This window comes from Citrus sinensis, chromosome 6, assembly GCF_022201045.2.
Source record: "Citrus sinensis cultivar Valencia sweet orange chromosome 6, DVS_A1.0, whole genome shotgun sequence".
NCBI classification, from domain to species: Eukaryota; Viridiplantae; Streptophyta; class Magnoliopsida; order Sapindales; family Rutaceae; genus Citrus; species Citrus sinensis.
The window spans coordinates 11328029-11343900 of NC_068561.1; the positions used below are offsets into that span (position 1 = coordinate 11328029).

At 31.1% G+C, this 15872-nt stretch overlaps 2 protein-coding genes across 2 annotated transcripts; both read right to left on the reverse strand.

Annotated features, from left to right (window-relative positions):
* Positions 1 to 5940: 5940 nt before the first annotated feature.
* On the reverse strand, positions 5941 to 8579 carry LOC102613462 (cell number regulator 8). Its single transcript, XM_006480580.3, has 3 exons — positions 8141 to 8579; positions 7116 to 7318; positions 5941 to 6425 (listed from the first exon to the last, which is right to left on the reverse strand). Exons 1-3 carry the CDS (start codon positions 8457 to 8459, stop codon positions 6186 to 6188), a joined length of 762 nt encoding a protein of 253 aa, XP_006480643.1. The 5' UTR covers positions 8460 to 8579; the 3' UTR covers positions 5941 to 6185.
* Positions 8580 to 12702: 4123 nt separating this feature from the next.
* LOC102613757 (uncharacterized) lies at positions 12703 to 13761 on the reverse strand. The gene is made up of 3 exons (XM_006480581.4): positions 13445 to 13761; positions 13162 to 13328; positions 12703 to 13018 (listed from the first exon to the last, which is right to left on the reverse strand). Exons 1-3 carry the CDS (start codon positions 13515 to 13517, stop codon positions 12998 to 13000), a joined length of 261 nt encoding a protein of 86 aa, XP_006480644.1. The 5' UTR covers positions 13518 to 13761; the 3' UTR covers positions 12703 to 12997.
* Between the last annotated feature and the right edge of the window lie 2111 nt (positions 13762 to 15872).

A 15872-nucleotide genomic window follows, 5' to 3' on the forward strand; every position in this document is an offset into this window, starting at 1 on the left:
ATAACAAATGTAGTGATCAAATGAAGTTGTTAATGTCACATACAATAAAGAATCCAAATCACAAATTTTAAAAAGGTAGAGGATGTAAGAACTTTCAATGGGCAAATGACTCTAAACCAGCAAAGAAAAAATTTACTTGTTAGTGGAGGAAGTTAGGAAGTTGGCATTGGAAATTGAGTGTTTGTCTGTTAAATTTCAATTGTTTCATAAAGAATTTGAGCATATGCAAGAATATGAAGTGCATATGTGATTGTTTGACGATAAATTTCGAAGGAGGCAAACACCATGATTTGATTTTATTAGAATACTTATGATTGTTGTACTGTACTTTATATTTAAGTGTTATTTCTAAGTTGTTTCAATTTATACTATGTATTGAAAAAAGACTTGTAAACATATATGATAACATTTTCCTTCGAAATATAAGTTTGTGAGTTGTTTCACTTTATTAAGTTTTGAAATTAGATTCATATTCTTGTTTTAATACTAGAAGAACTCAGGGATGACAAAAGGCGGGCTTGGAAAAAGCCCAAGCCCACTTTAAGGGCCTGACTTGGGCCGGGCTCGAACTTTATTTATTTTTTAATTTTTTTTATTATTATAAATTTAAAATAAATTAATTATCAACAAGTTTTTATAATCATAAATAAATTAAAGAAAATGAACATTTCAAAGTAAAATAATAAATAAAGTAAATAAAAACTTATAAATTTAATTTTCTTTAATACTAGATTCTTTAATTCAAACACCCTCTTAATTTATTAACGCATGAGAGAGAGTTTAGTATCATAATTTTAACTTTTTTGAATTATCATTGATTTATAATTTAAGAATTTAAGTTTTCTTTTTTCATTTTTAAGTTACTTTTCAATTTTAATTATTTAAATTCTAATTTATAAATTTATTTTTTAAAAAAAAAAAGTGGGTTTGGGCCTGGCCAGACTTATTTTCTTGAATACTTGTCCAGGCCCTCATTTGTGAGGGTTAGGCCGAAGCCCGCGAGCCTAGGCCGAGCCAGCCCGAGCATTTTTCCCACCCTAAAAGAACTAAAACAATCTTTGTTTTAAATCTTTGTCGGATGTCGAAATAGCATACAACGAGTACAAGCAAATTCAAATTGCAATGATTTATGTCATAAAAATTTATCAAAAAACCACTAGACTAATAAAAGTTACTAGAGAAAACAACAAGCAGTTATTGATGTCAACAGAAACATAATATTCATAGATCAATAATTCATCAGTACAATTCATCTTTTTAAGCCAAATCTAACCGAAATGATAAAGGAAAAAAAATCTGAATAAAATACAAGTCAAACATCAATCATGGTGATCATTATCTTCATTATATTGTTGATGTAGTAATTATTGAAAATTTCCATTTCTAGATCCTTCATAGGTTATCGAAGGAGAAAAATAATGTGACTACAAAGCATACGATGGGACTGATTGTTATTATACAAAAAAAAAATCATATTACGTTTTAGAAATTTGAAAATATAAGTATACATTAAGAAATTGTGATTTTAAGATGACGACTTATTGTGTGCTAATTATAAAAAAATAATTGATAAATATTATTTCCACCAACTTAGGATGGGTAAATAGGTACCTAAGCAAATAAAAAAATATATGTAAAAATCATATTAAAAGTTTTAAAATAAAATTTCCTCATGAATTTAATCCTTACATTATAGTAGCATGAAGCTCCATATTGGTTGACATTTGCATTAAAAGTATTTCCTTCTTGTGATGTCTACATATACTCAACAATATACTTGGTTAAATATTTTCAAAATACAAGAAAATTTTAAAATAAAAATTCATAAACTTACTATGGCCATATTGCTCTGCTGTGTTGAGATCTCATAAGGCGATGTAACATTTTCTTGTAAATCCGGTGAAATTTGGCGAATAATTAAACGAAGACCAACTAAAATTAGAAAACATATATATGTATTTGAACAGACCTTTTTTTTGTGCAGTCTTGTTCTTTTGTACAAGTTTCTTATGAATTAAAGATTATTGATTACATATTCAACATTGTTGTTGTCACAACTTACTTCACCAATAACAGTTTTTTCCATACTTCCACAATAAATTTGGTTAGAGAGATCTTTCATTACTTTGTCGATCTAATCCAATATAAATTTGTAACTATTTTCATCATCAGCAGCTATGTCTACAACCTCAGTGAAAACAGTACACATTTTTTCATATCTCTCCCACTTAATGGATGAATTCTGCATATCATAATTGACTTCTACCATACTATAGCATCTCCTCATTCAACATTGTTACGTATCAACACTGCAAGGACATATCTACAAAGAATCCCCTAAACTGAAACTTTGAACATATACAACTAACTTCACACTCAACTTCTTCAAAAACAGCCCGAAAGCTTCGTTTCTTACCTTGCCCATATGATTCCATAGAATTCAATATATCATAAAACATCAGCACAATTAATTCTTGTGAGAATTCTTTAAACTTAAAAATAGTATACACCTCTTCAACTTACTTCTCCATCACATATCTTGTCACACATTGAGTCTTTTTGCTGAAACACTTGGCATCTGCTTGCCATTGGTACGTACATGCACACGTTAACTAATCATTCTTTTTTTTTTCCAAAAATAGCACCTTTTTTTTTCAATATAAATTAGCCGGCCACTACAATGTACCAATTCATCTTTTCTTCTCAATGTATTTTCATATTGCTTCACAAACTACTCTAAATTTATTTTTGAGGGAACAAACCCATCAAAAAATGCATTCATACTTTTATTTTATTGAGTTGTTGACATTCCTACCCAAAACTTATCTTTCAAATAGCATGGAATCTCACGATGCCTCTCATCAAATAAATCATTTAACTAATCATTGTCCCATAAATCATATATTGTAATCATGTCATGCCAAGCTCCTTCGAACATAGCAAGGCTCATTGAATCATTAACAACAAAAAGCAAAAAAGAAATAATATCTTCACATTCTTTAAAAGCCTCTAACTTCTAAGGCACATTCTTCATTATATGCCATAAACACCATCGATGCCTAGTCGTAGGAAAAACATTCTCAGTTGCCTTTTGCATTACTTTGTCTTGGTCCATTATGACACCAATAAGAGGAGAACCAGACATGCATGATAGCCACACCTCAAATAACCTCATAAATGTCTTCGTATCATCGTGTGAAATCAATCTGCATCTTAATCAAATAGACTGACTACGATGATTAATTTCAACAAAAGGAGCAAATGGAATATCATACTTGTTGGTAAAATATGTGGTGTCAAATGTGATGATGTCTTTAAAATATTTGTAAGCTGCATACTCCTCAAATTTGCACAAAATGGATTCTTTTATCGATTATGCTCATTCAAATTAATGCTAAAAAAAAAATTGCATTCCGCTTGCTTTTCTAAAAGTACTTTAAAATTGACATAGCATTTCCTTTTCCAAGTTATAATCGTCTTACTTTGTCAACATGATTTCCACAATTTTTTTCTAAACACGAGACAATTTCATGCCTGCCAGTTTCAACAACGATACAATTAAAATTCTAAGCAATGTTAATTCTCATACAATCATTCATTTCAATATTTTCTTGCACTTGCACTAATTCTACGATTACAAGGGAAGTACCTAGCTCAATTCATGATTGTGTTGAAGGTTTAAAATTTGAAGAACCCATTTTCCATCTTCATTTAAACAACCTCCAATTTTAGTATCACAACCAACACAATATGTTTAGCTTCGACAGATCAATAGATTTACTTTTCGACTTGTCACTACGGCCAATTGCAAATATCGCGTATTTTAAAATCTCATCACTCCTTTTCTTACTAGTTAGCTTTCTCATAGGAAATGCTTCTTATTTATCATAGGCTTTGTAAAACGCAAACATTTCCTCATACTATCAAATACCTAAGAGTTAGCTCATATTTGTCCGATTGCACATCTTCAATTGCGCGTTCAATTTCTAAATTTTTTATTTCTACAAAATAGTTAACATTTGTATTAAGAATAAGTTATTATAAATTTCTACAAAATTTTTGTCCAACAAAAATTTAGTCCATTAAGTTTCTAGCAATTTAAATTTTAAAAAAAATTCTAAATCAGGTGAAACATAAATCAACCAAAATCAAAGTATTACTCACTAAAAAGGCAACCTCAGGTGCAGAAATAATATGCTGGAAGAATCATATTATTGTTTCAGCATATAATATTAATTTTTCCAAATTAAGTTATCACACAAAGACTTATCATAAATCACAAAATTTAAAATTTTGTACAGAATTATCATTAACATTTATAATAAAAAAAAAGACCCTTACAGAATTCAAATAAAAAAAATTTATATTATTTTGCAAATTTTGATTATGTATCTATGGGTTTTCCCAGAAAATTAATCCAGAATTCCAGCAAAGAATCGAGCCGAAGGTTATTAGTTTAGTAGTCACTCAGCACAAATGGAAAAAATCAAGGCGGAAGCAAGAGTTGTAGAAGGCCAAAGAATTTCTGGAGACTTTCAAATCTTGAAAAACAAGCAATTCCATGATGGAAAATACAAATAGTAAGTAATGATAATTCTTCGCTCTTTGGCTTTAGACAATTAGAGCTCTTCACTAATTGCTATTCACTTTTCATCATGCTTTAGGATCTTAAAATTTAGGCAGAGCAAATATTTAAGGAGTAAATATTAGTTTATTGTTCATTTTCCTATGTACAAGTGCGTGAGCGAGAGAGAGAGATACCGTGAAATAATACCTATGGTCGTCACCGACGGTCGTGTTGTCGTCGACAACTGTCCTGTACGAGAGAGCCGTTCGAGAGAGGGAAAATGTTTGCGAAGATGGAGTGAAGATAAGTTGATAAGGGATTCTCCTTCGTTTTCCTCTTAATTCATTATTTTTTATTAAGTTTTTAATTTTTTAAATTATAAAAAGGGCGAGAGAAATGACAGCACGTAGAGGTGGCAAAAATACCCGTCCGGTCCGGACCCGGACCGTACCTGGGTGTTGCGGATCGGGTAATACCCGGCCCGGGTATGAAGCCGGGTCGGTCTTGGGCATCACTTGATAAACCCAGAACCCGGATTTTATTTAAAAAAATTATAAAATATATATTATTTTAAATATTTTATATTTATTTGACTTATTTATTATACATATATAAAGTTTTAAACACTTAAAGTTTATATTTTCATGTCAAATTTTATTGAAATAAATTTAAAACTTATAAAATTACCAAAAAATAAAAAATATATACACATAAAATATTAAAAAATATAAAATCCGGGTACTCGGATTAAAACCCGGCCCGGACCCGGACCCGGACCCGGACCGGTTGCATCCGGGCAGGGTCCGGTCATGGCAATACCCGAACCCGACTCGGGGTTTTGCCATCTCAGCATGTACTGTCGTATCTCTTTTCTTTCTCTCGTCATTCTAAATTTTTGTATTTAAAATATTCCATTGAAGAAAGAAATGAATTCATCCTTTTGCTTTTGTTTTTGTTTTTTTCAAATACATCCTTTTGTTTTGCAAGGAAAGATAGAATAACTAATTTCAGCTCACCTTTTCTTCCTCAGGACGAGTCAGATTGTTAAAGGTCGTTTTATTTTATCAACTTTATGTTATCCTTAAAATAGCTACAATTTATTTTTAAAAATTTTAAAAAAATAAACATATATAATTTGGGGAAAAAATTTAATAAAAAAAGTGTAAAAGATGGCTCACAGTCCGAAATCTGTCCGAAATATTGTTGCAGAGCAGAGGCTTACTGCTACATTGAAAGAAAACCTTAAAAGAATAGACTAGAAAATTTATGTTCAAACCACATTGAAATAAGATCATCAAGCATCTAGAAACCATCTAATTGATGAGATCTGTAATTATAATGCATCATTTGTATTAGCACTACGCCTTTATAAATTCTAGTTGACGAGTATATCCGTGTATATATCGCATTAACGAACACAAAAACAACAAAGTCTACATATCCATTACATTTTATTTATACTTGGTTGGGTAAACCAAGTCGATATAATAGGTATTGCAATTTCGAGAATGAAAATAAGGTGTAACATGATCCCACAGTATTTCATCCAACAAACAAAATATACACAAGATAAAATCTCTCTTCAGGTTCAGGCATAATTCCAAGGAAGCATATGGCCTTAGGCTCCACGGCCCATTGTCTGCTCACCAGGAGGGAGCATGACCAAGACAGGTTGAGCATTGAACCCAGGGTGGGGCATCCTTCTTCGGAGCTCACGACCTTCTTGGCAAAGAGCACAAAGGTGGCAGAACACATGGGTGGCAAAATCGCATGACGACTCACACTGCTCACGTTGCAACTCATCTTCCACGCAACTTCCACAACATCCACATGACCTATTAAGTGCCTCAAAGCTTCCCTGTTTGGAACAGAAAATTGGAAACAATCAACACTTCCTTCCACCTGTTTCTTTGGTTACACACACCCTTATAATTTTCCATCATAAGAAACAACACATTGAAGGGAGGAAGTCCCTATTACACCAATATGCAAAATAAAGACATTTCAGAACAAAAAGCGATTTTGGAATTTCAAAATCAACCAAACTGCAAAAATGATCTAGAATACAGTTATAGCTTACTGATGGAAAAACAGTATCATAAGCTTAAGTTTTCCCAAAAACAAGCCCTATAACGAGCTAGAAATACAGAATGCTTCAGCATACCATGTTCATAAAACAAGAGCAAGTTAAAAAATCATCTATAAGAGTCCAAAAAATTGGTGTATTGATGGAAGATAACCTTAGCAAAGCTCTACCACAATAATTAAGGCCAAATCTTTTAATGAACATAAAATGATCCCATTACCATCAATTAGCAAGTTTAGAAGAAAGATACAGTCTGAAGACCTCCGAAGACAAGAAAAATGATCCTTAATCAGAGATAAGGTACCAAAAGAAAATTAAATATTAGCATAGTTATTATTAATGCAGATATTTGGACAAGTATTGTAGACAAAACGACAATGAAAATATTAGACAAACTCAGGAATACATTTGAGTTGATAAAAACTTAAGATGACAGGGAAGCAAAGTGCAAGAATAACTTGCCTCCAGATTAAACTTTCGGCGGATAGCAGTACGGCTAGGATATGAAAACCATGGTGCAAGGCAATTCCAACCAAAAAAGGCATTACCAATCAGGTACAGACCAGAGTAAGGCAGGCAGTGATTTGCAAAGGTTCCTGGAGCAGATGCAAGCCTCTCAACATTGCTTCCATACAGAACACATGGTGCCATGCCTCCAAGAAGACCTAACCAGTTGGCATGATTAATGGTTAGTATAAAAAGAAAAGGATAAGGACAAGGAATTCGAATTTGAAAAACTAAAAGAAGAAAGTATAAATTCTACTCTAAACATCATATAGCAAACACAAACCAAAAGACAACATGCAATAAGATTTCATCAAAACAGAAAAAGAAGAAAGTGTAAATTCTACTCTTATTGATTCACCAGAAACAAACATTGCATAATGCACAAAGAAACAAAGCCATCTTGAGACTAAAGCTACAAAAGTTATAGCTAAAACTTATTTAAGTGAGATGCAAATATATTGGGATCACAATTCATCACCATTTTAATATATACCTTGACAGCTGCAAAAGAATGCAAAAACCCAATAACGACCTATTGGAATCAACAAAAATGAAATTAAAAAATGCCAGTTTTTTCCCTTACACCTGTATGATCAACAAGCTACATACATTTTAAAGCTACAAAAGAATACAAAAACTCAGAAACGTCCAATTGGAATAAACAAAAATCAATTTACATAGAACAATGACCAATTTTCGGCTTAGCCCCTGTATGATCAACAAGCTATATACATTTTAAAGCTATTTATTGTTCTTTAATTTTCCCTTTTACGAGAAATGATAATCTTTAAATTCCTATTGATGATAATTGAATCTACAAAAACAACAATAATTAGATCTAAATCTACGCATAATTTTTCCCTAAAATGATAAATCAAAACCCTAAGATCTCACATTTCAAAATAAAAAGAAAAAATTCAAATTCTCAATATCATAAAATGGATCTAGATGAAATTAAAAATTAATAATAAAAGACTCACAAACTTCAAGATCGCTGCTGCAAAACTCATCATTGCGACCGAGGCAAGCGAAGAGACTCGAGTCCCACAGGCTCCGTCCCATCGGCTCGCCCATCACACTCCCGTGACCCAACGGCAGCCCATTCGCCGTCCAATCGTACCCAGCCGACGCCGGCGCCTCGGATTTCCCACCTGGCGGAACCTTAACGCCGTTGGTCTTGCCGTCAATATTTGACTTCTTCTCGTCCTCGGCATCTGCTGCCACGTGGTGATTGGTCAACAGAGGGCTCGATTCAGAATCGTTGCCGCTGCCGGTATCATTGTTGTGATTGTTCGCCATTTTTGGGTTTGTTGGATTGATTTTTGAAGAATCAATTCTTTTTTCTTTTTTCTTTTTTCTTTTTTTCAGAATCCGAAGATATGCAAAATTGGTGAGAGGAAAATTATAATATAAGATTCAAGCCGTGTTCACCGCGTTTTGTTTGTTAAGCGTTCTGCTGCGTAGACACCTGGTCTTCGGTCAAGGGGGATTTATACGCTGTGAATGTGAGTATGTTACCACAGGTCCTGATGGAATGATTTCCTCAATTGTGGACACGTGGAAGTTTCAACTCTGATGTCTGATATCATTGTATGTGGTTCTTTTTTTTATTGAAATTACTCAAATTAACTTTGTAATTTCCATAAGAATCAATATCTATTTGGAAGGTGAGATGGACTTTTCACTCGTACTATATGCCGTGCCGAAAAGATTTTTGTCGGCACTAACGAGCTCCTCGTGATTTCAGTATGGGTATATATTTGGGGTAATTTTTAAATCGAGTCCTTATCATTTGTAGAAAAAAATTTAAAGACCAGATTTTTATAAAATAAATCAATTAAATCCTTTTAAAATTTAAAATTCAAATACAAATTTATGTCACTCAAATTCTTAACCTAATTCTTCCATTAAAAAGGTTAGTGAAAATGTTAATTTAAAAAATTAAAAGACAACTATACCCCTTTATATTATATTAGTGATTTAAAGTATAATTTTGCCCCTGGGAATTAATTTTTTTTTTATTTGACTACCTATTTACCATTTTAAATAAAAGGAAACAAAAACTCTGCACCAAATTAAACAAAAACTTTAGTCAATTTTTATAAATTAATTCAAATATAAAGAGCACCACTTAAAAAAAGAAAAAAAAACTATCATAACTCTTGGAACTAGAAATGAAATTTGCTATCCATATAATTCCATCACATCTATAAAAATATGGTGATTGTTAAACTAAATAATATATGTGTTGAATATAATATTAGAAAAACCACACTAACATTAGGTCTAATAATAAAATTAAAAGTATGAAAGTCAATTAAATTCAAACTAACGAACACCTTTACAATATTGAGGTAAACTAAAATTCAAACACAAGAAATGGCTAATTGTCAACATTCTATAATGGAGAATTAAATGCTGGCCTAAGGTGAAGTTATATTATTCTACTCCTTGTTGACAATGATAGACTCTTCATTTTAAGGTTAAGGTATAGTCCACAAAACTTGTGTATGCAGTCCCACTGGTCGAGCGACATTGATTAAAGCATGATTGGCTTGTTCAGAACTATTGCCAATTGTTTGTTCATTGACATCTATATTTTGCGATTGTAGGCTAGTTCCATGCTATCCAAAAAAGAAAAAAAAGACCTTAATTTCATTTAAATGAAAAAAAAATGAATCAATCTATCTTATATAATTTCATAATCAGATCAAACATATACAATTAGTGATATCCTATTGGTTGGCCACACACCACCAAGACATTAATCCATTTGATAACATAACAAAAAAAAAGATAAATAAAAAGAAATCTATTTTCATCAGTAACAATATCAGACCTCTCACATGGAGAATGCTATAGTTTTTGTAACATTAACTTAGTTTTTTTTTTTTAAAGAACATTAACTTAGGTTACTTGAGTTTACTTTAAACTGTAGTCACCTATCAAAAATAAAGAATAAGGAGGTGCTCAATTGATTTTTACTAAAATGTCCTCAATACTGTTAACAATTTTAAGGATGGCAAAATCCGGATCCGGATTCAGATGTAGGTGCATTCGGATCTAGATCTGCATTTATATTTTTATATCCGGATCCACATTTGGATCCGTAAAAAAAATGTGGATCTAGACGCGGTTAATATCCTTAATGGATGCGGGTGGATATTCCGAATATCAATAAAAATCAATTGGAATCAACAAAAATCAATGTTGTTAACTTAACATTTTTAATGGAGGAATTAAGTTAAGGACTTGAATGACATAAATTTGTACTTGAAAGTATTTAATTGATTCATTTTATAAACTTATGGTCTAAAATTTTTTTAACAAATAATAAGGACTCAATTAAATATTATCCGCATTTTTATTGAAGGGTGAATTTCTTTGGACTCCTTGACTTTTATTGAAATATCAGACATGTAATGAAAATTAAAAACAATTTAATTGCCTTCTTTTACCATTCTCAATTGTTACAAAAACTCATGCTTTAATTATTTTGAAGGTAAAATAGTTACACTTTTTTTTAAAATTATTTTTATATTATTAAATTAATATAAATTAACCCATATAAATTGCAATAGATATTAGTTGCAATAAGCAAAGGATTTTACACATTTACAAACTTATGTTTTAACTTAATATATTTATTTCACATTTGTAACTTGTAAGTGACTTCTAATAATTATAAAATAATTTTCAATTATAGAAATTTTACATATATTACTAGTAACACCAAATGCAAATAGGTACACCCAAAAAGAGATTAGGTATGAGTACTGCTACCCTGATAATCTCTCACCGGCTAAATACTTTATTAAATATTGCTTTAATTTTCTTGACTCAATACTAATAACTTTAGAGAGTGATTCACAATTGAAATAATTCCATTATTAATTATTTATTTTTTTAAGAAATATTTTTGAGATACAATATTATGAACTTTTCTCCAATATAAATCTGTCGGAGAAACCATATTTATATCATGTTAAAAAATTTTACTTTTGTTATTAACAAATCTACAACCATACTTATCATAATCAAATTTAAACCGAACAAAAAATGTAACAAATTTCATGTTTAACAAAATATATGATTATTCATATAGTGCTGGTTAACGTTATTAATAAAATTTCTCAAAGTAATTCAAAAGATTAGAGGTTTGAAACTCGTAGCATAATCAATTTTAAACCTTACCCAGTTTTTATCTTCTTTTTTTTTTACAAATTTTATATTTAACAAAATATACAATTATTGATGGTGGTAACAACTTTAGAGACTCAAACTAAACTCACAGTTTCACTTTTAATGTAGAAGCCACAAGCATTTGCCTTGTTCGATTAGTTCATTCCTAATTGGAAAAAAATTGATTGGATGGACAATTCATCTTAAGATTGTAAATGAGAATCTCACGAAAAATTTTGCCAAGCTATTTTCTCTGGCAACCACACAAATCTTTTTCATTTTTCTAATTTTGTGACAAATTCAGAGGCAGATATCTGTAAGGACGAGGACCATCCCGGTCGGGGCAAGGCCTTTGGATCTCGGGTTGTAGTTTCTCTTTGAAAAATATATATTCAATTTTAGTTTGGATACATGTTACTTTCGTGCATAAATTTGACCAAACCCTAATGCCACATTACATGTGAGACATCACATGCACAGGACCATGCCTGAAATCCTTATTGATGTCAGAAAGATACAAAATACAAAATAAATAACGTATATGTTCTAATACAAATTAGATGTGTACACTATCTCGTGTTGTGTCGATTCAATAAAAAAAAATTAAGTTTAGGGTGCATTTGAGATTGAGGTTGGACAGCTGTAGGTTAAAAGATACAGCACTAAAGTATTTGGTAAACACTAACTGTTGTAGTTTGGAAACTATATTAATATGATTTTTTACTTGTATGATGAAAAATATATTATATCTTTAATAATTTTATTAAAATTTTTATTTATTACATATTATTAATTTTTATTTCATAATTACAATTTTTTTTCCATAGCAGTTGTAACTTAAAATTTACAGCACCTCAATTCCAAATACACTCTTAATCATATTTCGTTTCAGAATCGTATTATATTCTCTTAAGAAGTGGATCTAACATGAGATTGTCAACTTAATATTAAAGTACCTCTCTTTTTATTAAGTGAAAAAAAAAACAAGAGTACCATAACAGCATAGCATTTTTATAAGATCCATTAACCAACAACATTAAATTGAGCATTGTATTTAAAACATTAAGACAGCTCAAAATAAACAGTCCTTAATTCTAAATTAGATGCAGGTGATAAACATCCAACTCTTACCATAATTTGAATTTGTTATATTGAGATCGGATGAGCAAGCTCTCATTCATTCTGCAATTGATTTGAGCTTCAGGTAGTGTTTCCAATGGAAACCATTTATACAAAGCACAAATTATTATCAAGTTTCATTCAAAGGATCAGCCCCTACAACTACAATTTTTGCTCTCTTGTACAAATTAAAATGTTAGCTAGAATTCCCATTTCAGATAAATGTTAATGTTGCAATTAATTAAAAATAAGCACAACTTCTAATTAAAAACTCCATTGTTATCACAGAAGAGCTATATCACCACGGTTCACAAGAGACCAGCACTAAAGGCTTAAGCTATTTAATCATACGATCACACAACTCACATTTACATATCCATATTTTTGTAGATAAAAGTGAAAAAAGTGACTCAAGACTGACAAATTTTCTACACGTATTCTTAATATACCTATTGCAAAAAGGAACTTTACTACTATATAATAATAACTTGAATCAAAATTAAGTACTTCAAATTGGCTTCCAAATTAAAACTTCTCTATCCATGAACTTTCTTTCCCTGCAAAACAAGAATCACCCACATAGAAAAGTTTAAACACAAAAAACACTACAAAACAAAGTAACACTAGCAAGCAATCATCAAAGATTAAGTGAATATCAGTACCCCCCCAAAAAAAAAAAAAAAGCATAATGGAGGCTTACATTTTTTCTTCCGGTGGCCTTTGATTCTGGAGGCAACACGGCACTTTCATGGCGGATCACAGGCTTCCCACGGCCATGAGAATGATCCGGCGGAGGAATTGAAGAGTGTGTCTCCGGACCTCTGTAATCAATCTCGTAAACCTCTGAATCCAGCTCCGGCAACCCACCTTCATCATAAGACAAGGCAATCGATTAAGGCCTTTAATATTAGATTACTTGTCACACAAGGTAAACAATTTTTTAATCTTTTATTTTTCAAGAATCTTGAAAAGGAGCAACGTACCTAATGAACAAAATGGTGTGGCGAAGAGAAGGAACAGAAGAAAGAAAGTGGTGATGCTGGACTTGAGCTCCATGAGCTTGCTGCTGAGGCCAAAAGCCAAAAGCCAAAAGCCGTAATCCAGAAGTAGTTGAGTGTGAGAATCAAAGCTTAAAGCTTGAGAATGTGGTGCTGGTGGATTTATAATGAAAAGGTGGAAGTGCACACGGGAGAAGCACGGTAGAAGAAAAGCAGTTGGTTGAGCTTATTGGGGCAATTGAATTTTTTGAAACCGTCACCATCGACACAGCAATAAGTTGCGAGGAAACGATGTAGATGTGTTGCGTTGGAAACATTTATGAAGCGTGACCATGCCCTGCACCTAAAACCCTTCAAGTTATGTTTAATTTCATTCAATATGATAACGTTTAATTATTTATTTTTCTTTTTATTATATTGTTTTTTGGTGACAAGTCCATGTGTGTATTATTGAGGTGTGCTATTGAGGGACACCCCATTTAGCTCTTCTGTCACGTACTCTCTTTTCTATATTCTATGTTTCGTTTTCTATTATTAAACACAAAATGCCCAGAATCATTAATTGAAATCTTTTAATTTTTGGATGAAATTATAGAAACTTAGAGAAACTGATGGAGATGTGAACCATATATATATATAACACAAACTAGGTTGATGAAACTTGAAAAAGAGGCAATGTGATTGCAGAATTTTTAGGAATAAGATTTAAGTCCTGAATCTTATAAATCTTAAAACAGCCTCACATTTGAGTTTTGGTCTTGAGAGTATCATAAGAGTGTGTTACATTATTTATTCAATCATTCAATAAAATTTTGTTACGTACACATATTTTGGTATTTGACTAATTATGACAGTAAACACGATGAATTTTGAAAAAGAAAATTAAGGACATAACATGGTTTTATTAGCACCGGATCTGCATCCATATTTAATTAAAGTCTTGTACTGGTAAGCAGCTGAATTACACAAATAATAACTTTATTAATTATTTTTTTTTTTGGAATTAATAGGCAACAATATTACTAAATAAACTAGATTTATCTTGTGTAACGTTGAATAAGTCAATTTCAAAGGAATTATTGGTGGGCCTAACATGTTGATATGTTTATTGAATGGATATCCTCAAAGGATACAGTTCTTAAGCATGCAAGGAAAGTATATGTGTCTCACCATTGGTGAAGTTGTGTGGTGCCTTCAGAATCGTTAATTTTTTGTGGCCATCTTAATCCTAGCTTGACCAAACTCCAAAGCAACACAGTTCTTTCTCACTCACGATGCTCAACTCAATTGTTAAAGATAATTATAAGATTATTCATTCCCCAAAATTATATATTTCAAAATTTGGATTTAGACTAGATGACAACAACTAAGAGTGTGATAATTAGCTATAAGTAATTATCATGGTCCGGTCAGCTCAAATTTACATCTTAAAATGTATGGATTTTTGCGTGAATTTTCATTTATTATAACCCGAAAAGTAGATTCTAAATAATCATAATCTAGTATGATTGTCAATTTTGTGGTGGCAAATTCCTCAATTTGAAACAATTCAATAAGAAAGAGCTCAAAAATGCATGGGTTTTGCCTAATCATTGAGAAAGTGTAATAGCACACCAAGACAAATACTAAATGATCATTGAGGTCTATTTTAAACATGATTTTATTTGATTGATTGTATACCCCATTTGTTGACTAAAGAGTGTAAGGTATAGATGTAAAATTCCTATTGGAAAAATGGAATCAAATAAAAATCTAAAACCCGAACTGCCATTGTACTCATTATTTATGTCATATTTACGTCTTGGATTCGGATTCTGGAGTGGGGCGTCCTTGAAATCAATTGTTTATTTTCTTTTAAAGTGGATAAAGTGGGAGTCTCACACCGTGTTTTCCACTCATTTTTATAGTGGGGAGTGGGCTCTAGGCTCCCATTCTCTTTAATTTTGAAAATACCGTTAACAAATTTAAAAATTACAATTTTATCATATATAAAATGGGACAAAAATATTTAGTCTAGATTATAAAAATAAAATTTATAAATTTTTTTAATTTACATCATTAAAAATATTATTAATTATTATTTTATATAATTAAAATTAAAAATAAATAGGTTATTGTACAAATATATTTTCTTATTCATTTTATAATTAAACGTACGTATTCTTTACATAAGAGTAAAACCATAATTTTTAATAATTCACTTTCAATTCAAGATAAAATAAACACAATTGATATTCTCATTAGTAATCCACACTCTCATTCTATTGTAAGTAAACACGTCACTTCTATTCCCACTCACAATCCTAAGACTCTCACTTCAATCCGAGAAGTAAACACAATATTAGTGCATAGAAGAAGAAGCATAATTTCATATACTTCAAGTTTTATGGATTTGAAGCTATAATATGAAGAG

Bases quoted from the DNA above. Each gene is read 5' to 3' on its own strand.
- LOC102613462 (XM_006480580.3), bottom strand. From the start codon at position 8,459: ATGGCGAACAATCACAACAATGATACCGGCAGCGGCAACGATTCTGAA. The intron at 7,319-8,140 runs GTGAGTCTTTTA...CCAACTGGTTAG, and splicing joins CAGCAGCGATCTTGAAGTTT to GTCTTCTTGGAGGCATGGCA. The intron at 6,426-7,115 runs GCAAGTTATTCT...TGTTCCAAACAG, and splicing joins GCCGAAAGTTTAATCTGGAG to GGAAGCTTTGAGGCACTTAA.
- LOC102613757 (XM_006480581.4), bottom strand. From the start codon at position 13,517: ATGGAGCTCAAGTCCAGCATCACCACTTTCTTTCTTCTGTTCCTTCTC. The intron at 13,329-13,444 runs GTACGTTGCTCC...CTTATGATGAAG, and splicing joins CACACCATTTTGTTCATTAG to GTGGGTTGCCGGAGCTGGAT. The intron at 13,019-13,161 runs GTAAGCCTCCAT...CTTGTTTTGCAG, and splicing joins AGGCCACCGGAAGAAAAAAT to GGAAAGAAAGTTCATGGATA.